This window comes from Hibiscus syriacus, unplaced genomic scaffold (genome assembly GCF_006381635.1).
Source record: "Hibiscus syriacus cultivar Baekdansim isolate YM2019G1 unplaced genomic scaffold, ASM638163v2 tig00109991_pilon, whole genome shotgun sequence".
In the NCBI taxonomy this organism is placed as follows: Eukaryota; Viridiplantae; Streptophyta; class Magnoliopsida; order Malvales; family Malvaceae; genus Hibiscus; species Hibiscus syriacus.
The window spans coordinates 644740-658544 of record NW_024062551.1 but is presented as its reverse complement, the minus strand read 5'-3'; the positions used below and the strand labels follow the sequence as shown (position 1 = coordinate 658544).

The 13805-nt window shown below is 35.6% G+C and overlaps 1 protein-coding gene across 1 annotated transcript; it reads left to right on the top strand.

Moving 5' to 3' along the window:
• Nucleotides 1-185: 185 nt before the first annotated feature.
• Nucleotides 186-12188, top strand: LOC120212050 (ethanolamine-phosphate cytidylyltransferase-like). Its single transcript, XM_039210487.1, has 10 exons — nucleotides 186-249; nucleotides 1582-1975; nucleotides 2679-2914; nucleotides 3038-3195; nucleotides 4303-4374; nucleotides 10315-10382; nucleotides 10558-10678; nucleotides 10907-10972; nucleotides 11055-11177; nucleotides 11982-12188. The coding sequence occupies exons 2-10, from the start codon at nucleotides 1617-1619 to the stop codon at nucleotides 12102-12104; spliced, it is 1326 nt and encodes a 441-aa protein (XP_039066418.1). The 5' UTR covers nucleotides 186-249; nucleotides 1582-1616; the 3' UTR covers nucleotides 12105-12188.
• The last annotated feature ends 1617 nt before the right edge of the window (nucleotides 12189-13805 follow it).

Here is a 13805-nt window from a genome sequence, read left to right as displayed (position 1 = left end):
GCATCAAGTTATAAATAAATCATGATTTAATGTCAATAAACTCAAATATGAAGCTTAAATATTAAATTGTTAAATAGATAGGGACTTCTGACATATTTATTTAAGTTAATGAGAGGAGATGCAGTTTATATAGAGTTGAGAGTTAAGACAGCTGCCTCTCACGAATCTGGTGAAAGGAAAAGAATAAAAAACGAGGAGGAGAAAGGAGACACGAAGCCGGAATTAAAGAAAGTCAACAGTAAGCAAAAGGTAAAGATCCGATCTTACATCTACACATACAAATTCATCGCGTAGGAGTTGTAGTCCTCGAGCCCAATTAGATTTGCTCGATTTTAGCTAGAATTCTTATGAAATGGCTTCTGGATTCTGCGTTAGATTCAAGTTTAAGAATTGTTCTTAACAAATCCAGCTTTAATTTTTTTAGGCTTAATATAAAAATAAGCGCGTCAACTGAACCTAAAATTAATTTTTCGTGTCTAAAGAATTTTTCGTAAAAAAATAAGTTTCCGTCCATATTTTTAAATAATATATTATTTTTTTAAAAATCTTGACGTGACATGTATCACTTAACGAGTTTTGTTTAACGATAAACACCTAAAAATATAACGAAGAAAACTTTAGACATATAATTTTAACGAAAAATTCTTTAGGCACTAAAACGTTTTTTAAGATATTCTTTATGCACTTATTTTTGAATTAAGTCTTTTTTTTATTCATATTTCTGAATTGTTCGCTTTTGCATGTATCTAGATGTTAGGGTAAAGTAAATAAATGTTTTCCAACCAACTATAGAGTGTTGTTATGTTGAGTCTTCTAACTATTAAAAGTTACAAAATGATCCTATGACTACAAGGTGCTACTTTGTTGAGTCCCTCGACTATTGAAAGTTACAAAATAGTCAACCGACTATTCATCTGTTCCAAAAAACTTATTATTTTTCGATAAAAAATTAACGGCTGTCTGAGCTAGACGTAAACTTGTTGACTTTGATATAATAAAATCTGATCTCATGACCATTTGAATTGTATAGTCGTTTGAGATTTTGGGATCAGATTTTATCATATTTTAGTTAGCAAGATAATGTCTAACACAAATGACCATTAAATTTTTAACGAAAAATGACGATTTTGAAATATATGAATAGTCGGATAATCATTTTATAACTTTCAATAGTCGAGGGGTTCAACAGGGTAACACCCTATAATCGGGGACTATTTTGTAACTTTTAATAGTCGAATGATTCAATAAAGTAGTGCCCTTTAGTCGAGGGACCATTTGTGTACTTTACTCTAAATTTTAATATACAAGACCCGGGGCACAAAAAATAAGAAATTTGCGTATTCGTCAAGTTTCAGATTCTCTTTGAATTTATATAATTGCCTTTTTATATAAATTTTCGTGTAAAGTTAGTCTTTTGTTGTAAATCTTACATTTATCTTCTTACTTTGTTATTGATGTGTTTTAGGTTTCGTGTTTTCTTAACTGGGATTTGAAGAGAGAATGGCTAAATTTTCGTGTAAAGTTAGTCTTTTGTTGTAAATCTTACATTTCTCTTCTTAATTTGTTATTGATGTGTTTTAGGTTTCGTGTTTTCTTAACTGGGATTTGAAGAGAGAATGGCAATGGAATACGAGAGCCACAATTGGGTTTGGGATGTGTTGTATTACTGCCCACGTCTGTTCAGTGGCTTAATGCTAACGGCTGCCTTGCTTGGTTTGTCCACCACTTATTTCGGAGGAATTGGACTTTTCCCATTGTCATATGTTTGGTCAGATTCAGGGGTCTTCCACAAGAACAAGTGTGAGAAGAAGCACATTCGGGTTTACATGGATGGCTGTTTTGATCTCATGCATTATGGCCATGCTAACGCGTTGAGGCAAGCAAAGGCTTTGGGAGATGAGTTGGTGGTAGGTGTTGTAAGTGATGAGGAGATTATTGCTAATAAAGGCCCTCCTGTTCTGCCCATGGACGAGAGGTACTAATGCGACTCTGTTTTTTCATTTGATATTCTGATTTGATTTTATGTACTTCATTTATGCCTTGTTCTATTTGTGTTCTATACGTGTAGCCACTGCTCTGTTTTGAATCTTCTTTAACTGTGTTTAAGTTCAATCACATGGGTAGCATTCACAATATCTTGGATTATTAATAGAAGTTCTGAAGACAAGTAGAGCTCAGAGGACTCTGATGTCCTCATATATGAAAGAATATATTTGTTGAAAGATAATAGTGAGGAAAATGACTTTATACAAATATGCGCACGTATGTTTGCATGCATGTGTGTCTTCGTCTAAATGTGAAAGTATGAGAATTAAAAAGCCAAATAAATAAATAGTGACAGATATAGATCCTTTAAATCGAACTTTGTTATGCATGTTACATCAGTTAATGAACAACATGGATTGCAGAGGCTAGTTATCTGGTGCAACTGTTTCATTTTCAAGAGCATGCAGGCTAGAAGGCTTGATACACTAAATTGTGAGGGATTATCTTTTCTTTTAACTATTAAGCTGTATTGAAATTAGTATATATCGTGCGATAAAATTCTTAACTTTCAACTTAATTCATATTTGTGCTGGTCTCCCCCTTGATGGTTTGTTTGTCAACTCGATGCTGTCAGTGGGATTTTTGTGATTAATAATGTATGGTTCTGTGGGTCTCATTGATGTTCTCTCCAGGCTGGCACTTGTCAGTGGATTAAAGTGGGTGGATCAAGTAATAGCAAATGCTCCTTATGCAATTACTGAACAATTCATGAACAGTTTGTTCAACGAGCATAAGATTGACTATATAATACATGGTGATGATCCTTGCCTCCTCCCGGATGGATCTGATGCTTATGCCTTGGCAAAGAAAGCTGGCCGCTACAAGCAGATTAAGCGCACTGAAGGTGTCTCCAGCACTGATATTGTTGGTAATAAAAATTCTCTTGATATGTGTTTAAGATTCCATTTGTTGGAAGTCGGAACCCTTCTCTTTTACTAGCTTCTGTAAATTTCAATCATTTCTAATTATTTCGCTAATTATATGTACGCAGGAAGAATACTTTCTTCTCTAAAGGATACTGAAGAAGGTGGACATACCACTAGCACACTTTCAAATGGAGATTTAGGTGAAAGACATCGGTCACAAAGGGGTCAGATTTCCCAATTCCTACTAACATCTCAGCGGATTGTTCAATTTTCAAATGGCAAGGTCAGATTTGGTTTCTCTATTTGTCAGCCTGAAAAGGAGAAAGAATGAAAGATGTCTACCATTTGAAAATGTTGAGTGGTGTGTTTCCAATACAGGCAATTTTTCTCCTATTTTATAATTATACGCTTGGTGAGAGAAAATGATGACCAATGCCTTGTGAAAAATTCCTTTCGGATTCGGCTATCTTTTGGTGGGATAAAAAAATAAGAGAAACTAAGTTTCGTATCAAGGATCCTCCTGAAGTTTCTTCAAGAATAGCTCATTGATATTGATCTTGATTTGAATTTATAATTTTAGGTAGCGTGAACATGGAATAAAGAGTGCGATATTTAAAATTTGTTACCAAGAAAGAGTTATAGCCTCAAAACCTCCAAAGTGCTTGGCGATCCTATTACAAAAGTTATACTAGGCTTGCCAAGTTATACTAGGCTTGCCAAGTTATACTAGATTTTCCAAGTTAATTTTTGTAAATGCATACGAAGTGTTAATTCTTTATCTCCTTTGGAAGTTGCAATAACAAGAAATCGATATTTTTCATCATTTCTCTTCAAATGAGGCTGTCTGAACTACCCGTTTACCATATTTTCTTCTTATGACCAAACTGGTTAACTGCCCTCTGGCTTATAATCCCCTTGCATATGTTTTATTGAAGAATTGTTCTGTAGCATCATGAATGTAAAAGTCCGGATAAAATGCTTAGGTAAATCTTTTGCATGAAAGATGATTTTTGGGAAGTTAATTTAAAGCAATCCGTTGGAGAGACTTTGAAGTATAATAGGGATCAACGGTCTGGTGCATTTTCTCTCTTTTCTAGTTCTTTTTCATCTCACTGATAACAATATTGCTTCGAATGGCCTAAATTTCCGTGTTAAGTGAATTCCCTTGCACAATGGCTGCCTAAAATAAACCTTTTTGAAAAAAGTTCAAGAGCTATTTTCTTCTTTATCAGATGTGTGTGTGGGTGGGTTTGGTTGGGGGGGGGGGGGAGGGTTATGGATGGAGGTGGTGCGTTCCCTTTCTTTTGCTTTCTTTCTCCCTTTATTTGTAGTGTTTGTTTGTGTGGATACGTGGATCTCTTTCCATCTCAGTCATTCAGTTTTTTCTCAGGGACCTGGACCAAATGCTCGCGTTGTATACATTGACGGGGCATTTGATCTCTTTCATGCTGGGCACGTGGAGGTATTCCTTTTGACACTTCCAATTTTCTTTTTTCTTATGTTATTATGATAGCATAAATTTGGTGATTGCTCTTAGTTAGATCCACATTTTTTTATTCCAACCTCACCATAAGCATTCATAAAGAGACAAGTCTCATTGTAGCCTCTTTTAATACACGTTGTTGCAAATTTTGAGCATAGCATATTCTTAATTGGCTTAGATACCAATGTCTGCATATATGAACTGAGTATCTAGCTGATGTTATTGCTCTATGGTGACGATATAAAAACCCGATTGAAACTTTAATCTTGATGATAACTAAATTAACAGATGCCTATCCTGTAATGAGGATCCTTTTTTTTTTATCAGAATTTAAATTAGAGTGGCAAGCGAAGTTCTGTTCAGCAGCTGGTTGTTAATGGAGCTTAAACTATTTAATAATTTAGGTTGGCACTTTTGAGATATTCAAAGACATTTAAGTTGGAGGGACCCATGGAGGAAATAATTACTAATTAAAATGCCAGAAATTCTAAATTACTTCACTAAGTATACAATTTTACATCAGATACTGAAGGAGATCTTGCTTCTGCTAAATTATGTACTTCATTCTTTTGGTTTAGTGGTCCACCAACGTTGAGTGAAGTAGTTTTATATATGTAAGATTTAAGGTAGGTAAAATTCAAAAGGAATGTTAACACATACGATCAAATGGCAGATTACTATTAGAAAGCCCATTTTTTTTTTAAATGTAGTATTCTCTCTGTCTCTATTTTTTTTTTTTGAAAAAGAAGATGTGGTATTCTTCATCATATCTATCAAGCAACTAATAAATCCAAACTGATATGCATTGTCTTAACATTGAATAATACTTTGTATTAAGAACCTTTTCCCAATCAATAACATGGTAATCTGGATGGAGATATCTTCTGATTGACACTTCAGCGAAAAGGTTAATGATCCTCATTTTTAAAGGCTATTGCCTTAATAGGAAATTGATGTAGTGCTTCCTCCTCAATTAGCTGATGTTTAAATTCGTAATGGGATCGGAAAATGTGCTCATATACTCATTGGTTAATTAATACCAGCGTTTAGTGCTAAGAAAGCTTGTGAAGGAACTTAAACTACCGACATTGGCCAGGTCCTATGTAAGTGATGGACCATAAATCTTGGAAAGTCCTATGAAGCGTTGTGATTCTCTTGAGGATTAATGAAGCAAATAGAATCTGGAACAAAATCTTGGAGGTAACTGCTAGAAATACACAATTAGTCTTTGGAAATGGAAAAAAAGGTTCGGAGTAAGGAATGAGGACTGAAATGATGAGAATGAGTTTTTTTTTTTGGATAAAGAAATGAGGCCTCGTTAAAAACCCCTTCATAACCACTGTTGTACAAAAATACATCAGCGGATATTAGAAGGAGGAAAAGAGTGCCTCAAATGTTATTCCAAAAATAAATTACACTTCATACGACAGTCGGCTATTACAAACACCCCCAACTCTCTACAACCACACAATACTGAACTACTACCCTATACCCGTCTAAGCCAAGCTGCCTGCCTCCCAATTCACCGACCTTTTTACAAACCTTATAATAACACTATGCTTGAAAACAACACCGACAATTTCCTTAACTAGCTGTGAAAATACGGTAGGACACACTTCTGGATTCTTAATCCAATTTACTGCATTTGCTGAGTCAGTCTCTACATTAGCCGACCCTTGCCACACCACTCTGAATCCACAAACAAAACTAAACCAGCTTGGATGGCCTTCAATTCAGCTAAAATAGGGGGACCTGGACCGGCTGAAGCCGAAAATGAGCCCAAAACCTTGCTCTCTTCATTTCTTAGTATTCCCCCAATACCGCTGCTTTCCCAGTCTCTTTTTACTGCCCCATCCACATTAATTTTAAAGAAACCCATGGGAGGGGGACTCCACAAGACCGGTGAAAGATTAATCTTCATGGATGGGTTACTTGAATCAGCCAGCTTCGAGTCACCAACAAGGCAGTCAAAAAGAAGTGGAAAATGAGGAAATTTCGCCAAAAACCACGCCGCCACTCTATAACTAGATGAAAATAACAAATACTTAAGATCAATGTTTCCCTTCTCGAAAATCACATGGTTTTGACACTTCCAAATTGACCACATTACAGCTCCCGGAATAAAATTCCACATTATAGACTTTGGAGCAAGGTTTTCCCAAGACGATAAGAAGACATTAGGATGCTCTGGAAGGACCATGGATGTGTTCCACAATCTTAAGAAACACCCCCAAAGGCCCCACGCAATAGAACACGAAAAAAATAGGTGAGAAACCGTCTCTTGATGCAAACCACATAGCGGGCATAAAATGTTCTCTATCCCAGTAACACCACGCTTTAAAAGTTCAGATTTAATAGCCAATTTTTGATGCAAAACCTGCCACATAAACGCCTCCACTCTTGGGGTGGCATAACCGATCCAAACCATCTTCGACCAAATCAGATCTTCAACAGACCCTTCTGACAGTAATTTAACACATGATTTTACCGAATAAACGCCTTCCCCATTCCCCGTCCATACACATTGATCATTCGCATCATTCCGAATACTCGCGTTGCTTAAAAACGATAGTAGTTCCACCCACTGCTCTACTTCCCAATCCAAAGAAATTCTTCAAAATTGTATATCCCAACACCAATATCCTGCATTATAAAAACCAAACTCGAATATTTTACCCTCTTTATTAACGGAAAGGGAGAACAATCTCGAAAATTTCAATCTAAGCGAGACATTGCAAATCCACCTATCAGACCAAAACATGAAATCATTCCCCTTTCCAACTCGTAATTGAAAATGATTCCTAAAACAATGATCGAAAGCATCATTCGCCCAGTGGTTATTAACCACTCCTCTCCAAATCCAAGATGACTTGTAGGATAACCGGTTGTCCATCAAACTTGATCTATTATCCAAATTATACATACAACACACCAATTTCTTTCACCAAGACTCTTTTTCCGTAGCAAACTTCCATGCCTATTTTCCCAGAAGAGCCCTATTCATAGAGTTTAGATCAATTATACCCAGGTCCCCCTTGACCTTTAGGTCTGCACATAGTCTGCCAAATCACCCAATGGATACAATTTTTTTTTAGATGAACCACCCATAAGAAGTTTCCATAATAGAATTCAGTTTCCTCAGAATCTTATTCGGCATTCTAAACAAAGACATAAAATAAATTGGCAAAACGCTTAAAACCGACTTCACCAACACTGCTTTCCCTGCCTGAGAAAGTATTTGCTTTCCAACCCGCCAATTTCTGGTAACATCTCTGGATTATTGGATCCCACAACGTAATCGAATTTTTCGTCGAACTAAGGGGAAGGCCAAGGTATTCTGTTGGAAAGAATCCAACCGAGCATCCAATCGAGACTGCCCACGCTTTGATGCATGATTCATGAACATTAATACCAAAAATTCTGCTCTTAGACAAATTTAGTTGAAGCTCCGAACACAATTCAAAAATGGTCAATACTCTTCACATTCTTCAGTTGCCCTTCTGAAGCACCACAGAAAATTAACAGATTATCGGCGAACTGCAAATGAGACAGCGGTAATGCCATATCCGTATTGCCGATCTTAAACCCACTGAAGAGACCCATCTTCACCGCCTTAGTCAGCATCAAACTTAACATCTCACCCACTAAATTAAGCAACAACAGTGATAACAGACACCCTTGGCGTAACCCCCTAGACATCTTAAATTTTCAGTCGGGGATCCGTTAACCAATATGGAGATTGAAGGTAAAGATAAACACTTTAAAATCCAAGAACGCCATCGCTCCCCAAACCCCATGTATTCCATCACCTTCAACAAAATCGACCAATTTATTGAATCGTAAGCTCTTTTGAAATCCTCTTTAAAAGCAACACCTTTCAACACTTTTCTTCTCCAAAAATCAATCCCTTCATTTGTTATAAAGGAGCAATCCAGAATCTGCCTCCCTGGTACAAAAGCAAATTGAGTCGGACCTATAAGAGAATCTATGCAAGTCCTCAGTCTTCGTGAGAGCACCTTCAACAAAATTTTGTAAAGAGCGCCAACTAAACTAATAGGCCGATTATCTTACAAACTCTGTGGATTCAATTTTTTGGGTATCAATGAAATAAATGAATGATTCACTTCTTTATCCCACCTCTTCCCTGAATAAAAGTCCTAGAAAAACATTCATATCTCATCCTTCAAAACCGACCAAAATCTCTTTAAAAAACCCAAATTTAAACCATCCGGTCCCGACGCCTTGTTGCTATCCAAGGATGCAATTGCTTCCCAAATTTCCTCCGCAAACATCCTTTCCAACATCGAACTTTACGCTTCCGATAATCTGGCAAACTCAAGGTCCACTTTATCCAATCCCACAGTTGGTTTCCTATTATAGGCCTCCTTGAAAAAACTAAAAACACTCAATTTAATCTGATCAGGGTCTGAAACCCATACACCATTAACTTTCAGTGCCTTCAGAGTATTTACCCTCCCCCTATTCGCTGCACACTGATGAAAATATCTGGAATTTCGATACCCGTCTGAGATCCATTTCTGGTGAGATTTTTGGAACCAGATTAATTCCTCTTTTTTGTACAAATCCCACAACTCCCTCTTTTCCTTCACAATATCATCCCACGACATTGAATTTAACCCCTATTGTATATCTGCCTCGATTTCAAAAATAGCCTTCTCTAGCTCTAAAATCCTTCTCGGCATCAAGAGGTGTCTATTATTCGTCCAACTTCTTATTACTCTCTTCGATTCGTTCAACATTTTTGCAATTCCTCTCCTCCTCTTATCTTTTTTCATCTCTTCCAAAGATGATTCCATCATTTCTTGAAATCTCTGTTCTTCCATCAGATAATTAAAAAGTCTGAACGGTTTCGGACCCCAATTGACCGCACTCCTTTCAAGTAGTATCGTATTATGACCTGATAACGATTTTGGGAGAAGAGTCTGAACAACATCTGGATAAATACTCAAGAATCTTTAATTCACTAAGAACCGATCGAGTTTGACAAAAGCGGGGAAATCCCTATTGTTGCACCACATAAAATTCCCTCTGGATAAAGGAAGATTTGTTAGCTTAGCCTGAAAAACAAATTCACCTAACAATCTCATAGAATGAATATTATGTGATTTTCCTTGCTTCTCCCCCGGGGACAAATATGCCTTAAAGTCCCCCCACACATAAAGGACATTCCATCTGTTATAAGAAAATTAGAAGTTCCTAAAAAAAAAACTCTCCTTTTCTTATTCAACTGTCGGACCATACACGTTGACCAAACAACATTCCTCTCCATTATCCTTAACTTTGCCCTTCACTTCTACGAACCTTCTGAAGATAAACTGATGCTCTATCTCGAACCAATCTTCATCCCAGATACTAATTAAACCACCAGCTGTCCCTTCTGAAGGAGGCGAGATCAACCCTTTTAATTTCCTCCCGCCTAACTTCCTCAGTAACGCCTGATTCACAGACTCCAATTTTGTCTTCTGCAGAAACACAATAACTGGTTTTCTCCTTAAAATCAAGCTCCTCACTGCCCTTACCTTCTCTTTCCTTACGAGGCCCCTGAATTCCAAGATACACATGAAAAAATTGTCATTGAAATGGTTCGACTACCTCTTGCGAAGATGGGAACTCAATTTCCCGCTTCCACAACCTTGTTTTTTTCTCAAATCTTCAAATTTCCTTGCAAATGCTTTTTTATTGAAGTAACCCTTTTTTATTGTTTTTATTATCTTCTTTTGGGTGAGGGTTTGTGTGAGAGATATGAGAGAGTGTACGTACTGTCATAAACTTGAAGAGCTAAAAAGAATCAACTAAAACCACTGATCTGTGCTCCATGGTACTTGTTTATCTAGAACAATGAAGCTTTTGCAACTAATGTCTGTCCATACCCCTAAGCCATCTCTTATGTTTACTTAGATCCTAAAGAAGGCAAAACAGCTTGGAGACTTTTTGCTTGTTGGTATCCATACTGACCACATTGTGAGGTACTTTATTAATATTACGTTTGGTTTATCTTTTATCTCAATTAATACCTGTTAAGTTTTGTTGGAACATTTGAGTTTAGAAGGTTGAGAGCTAACTTTAGATGCAATCTTGTATATTTACCTGCTCTTGTAAAGCGTTTATAAGAAATGACTTACGAGTCTACCTTGCATGCAGAGAGCACAGGGGGATGCCCTACCCAGTTATGCACGTTTACGAGCGCAGTCTTAGTGTGCTAGCTTGCCGTTTTGTTGATGAAGTTATCATTGGTGCACCTTGGGAGATTACGAAGGACATGGTGTGATTTTTTTTATAAAATTTTATATTTATATGCCTATAAGTATATATAAATTAATCCGTGCATACGAATGTATTTCCCTTTGATTATATATCTGTTTCTTTGTAATAATATCAGTTTAGCTTAGTGGCACAAAAACATGCCACTGCTACTGCTGCAACTTGGTTTCTCAATCTTTAAAATTGGATAGCTGTCATGACTTATGAGGTTATTTCTTTAATTGAACAGATTACAACCTTCAACATTTCTATTGTTGTGCATGGGACAGTTGCTGAGAGTAACACTTTGTTGCCTGTAAGTTTACAGACCTCACTTGGATTATCATGACCCCTTGTGTCAATGGATTTAGGGGAATTGCTGATTTTGCTTCATGCAGGGTGAAACTGATCCTTATTCAGTTCCGAAGAGAATGGATATTTTTCGTTTTCTCGAAAGCCCTAAAAGTTTAACCACAAGTTGCGTAGCCGAAAGGATAGTTACCAATCATGAGGCTTACATGGTACTTACTGCACCGACTGCATGAAATTTTTTAAAGCTCACATTTATTGTTAAATTAGCTCTCTTTCATAGCCACAAATGCAAGTTGATTGCAGTTTTTTTGCATTTGTTGTGTTTCATTATCTGATACATAACCAGAAGTGGAAATTGATCGGCAGTTGTTCATATTCTTTCTGACAACATTACTTGCTAGACACCGGCGTTAGGCATAATGTCAAAAAATGCCCCTAATCTTTGATTAAATAACACTGGCGTTAGGCATAATGTCAAAAAGACCCTTAATGTTTGAGTAAAAAGTCACTTTAGTCCTTATTCATTATTTTTTGAGCATTTTGGCCCCCAACATCTCATTTAAGGGGAGAAAGACCCCTATTTTGGAGTGTTGCCTTTTTTTTGACTAACAATTTTCATCCACGGAGGGATTTCTTTGCCTCAAAATGAAATGTTGGGGGCCAAAATGTTTCAAAAAATAGAATAGAGGCCAAAATAACTATTTAATCAAACGTTAGGGTAATTTTTTTTATCATTATGCCCTTGTGTAATAGGTTCTAGATTACATCTGGCTATGGATATGGTTGAAACTTTTTGCATGAGGCATGCATCGAAAGGAGTGTTCTTGTAACATTAATCGCATTCCGTTGATCATTTTCGATTAGAAGGGATCAGTAGTTTTCTTTGTTTTAACTCCTGCATGTAATCTAATTTGTTAGAGTACAAGTTCAGGTGTTTAACATGTGCATCGCATGTATGCATGAGTGTGTTGTTTTTGTATTCCTCTAATATTTGCTGCTGAATTTCGATGTAGAAACGCAATGCCAAAAAGGCCGAGAGAGAGAAGCAATACTATGAAGAATCTTCCGAACCTTCTCTTATTTGTATTATTTTTGTAACTTATTTTTGTTTTTTTCCCAGTTTTATGAGATTTTAAACAAACTTTGGATACTATATGCTAATTTGCTTGTAAAGGTGTGGAGTTCTAAGGAGAGAACATTAAAATTACCACTGTGGTTAAAGGATTCGTTGTTGTTCTTAGAGGTCATGTATACGAGCATCAGCGACTGTAACAAAATGATTGAGCGTTCATTATTATATGGTTGAGATTATTTAGAACATATATTATTTTGTGATAATTTTTTTATACATTTAATTTTCTTTACGTTAAAGGTTTGTCCATTTTTGTGATGAAATTTGATGAGATCCTTTGAACAATTAGAAATTTACACGTAATATATTTAAAAATTAAAAAAACTACTTTAAATTGTAAGGTAACCGTAAGATGGCCTATGTTAAGAATATTTTTAGCTTGTTGATAACATATTTACATATATACTCGAACTCGAATCTTCTAAAAAGAACAATATATTTTATCACTAAATCACTCAATGAATTTAAAATCTCTATTTATTTAAAGTATAATATCACATGATTAAATTAATCTTTATAGCTTGTAACGCTCAAACTTAATGTGCCCATTTTTTTTTAAATATTATTAGTTTTACCTCTATTTATTATTTAGATCTTTCCTTATTTTTACTGTCAAATCTTTGTTCTTTCTTTCTAAGATTATTGTCAGCCGTTCCATGAGAAATGAAACCTTCTACTTGAGACTCAAATCCAACTATAATGTGATTTTTCTTATCATACAAGTATATAAAATCGTATACTTCACCAATAATAAGAGTTTTACAGTCGTACGAAACGATATTTCTGAAGGACGATAAGGAGGAAAAGAACATAACATAATCGATTCTAAGTCTTTTTGGTCATATTTCACCTTCTTAATCCCTAATTTGAGATATTTTTCTTAAAGACAATTGCGTGATCTTCAAGAGTCAAGTTTTCTATCAACTTATGTGAATGTAGACTTTGCTTTAGATGCAATTTGTTAGTTAGCGTTTTCTTTATGTAAAGTTGATCTAATTTCGTCCACAAAGAATCAAATGTCTTTTCTTTTTTCAACAGATTCATCCTGCAAAATTTGATTTGATAAGTACAAACGACTATTAATTATATGTCACGTTTTATCAATAATGTCAAGGAAGCAAACAATGAAGGATCCAAAAATACTTTTGAGACTGAGTACAAATATGTTAATAATAATTTTTTTCCCATGGGTTAGATGCAATTAAAATTCTAGGGTGTGTACTAACATCAAAATGAATAACTAACATAAAAAATTTGGATGCCCACTCTGAATTCCTCTTACATCAGCCACTAGAAGCAACTATCTTTGTTCACCGATAAATAAGTATTCGCTTTCAGCATATTCAATCTATCCAGTTTCTCTATGATATGATCCCCTACGTATAAAATATCCCGTTGTATTAACCAAATAGAAAGGTTTGATGAGATATATATATAAAATAAGTGTCCAAACTATACCTATTTCAAGAATAAGTGTAAAGTATTTTTTGACTCATCTCGGTGCCTAAAGTTACAAACGTTATCACTTTAGGTATTCGGGTCGTCAACGGTGTTAATTTCTCCCGTTAAGTGACATGTGTCACGGTAATTTAAAAAGTTTATTTTAAATTAAAAATTAAAGTTATATATTTTAAAAAAACATAATTTCATTTCAACAGTTAAACACACGTCAGCCGTCGCCCTTTCCCGTTGATGAAGCTCTATC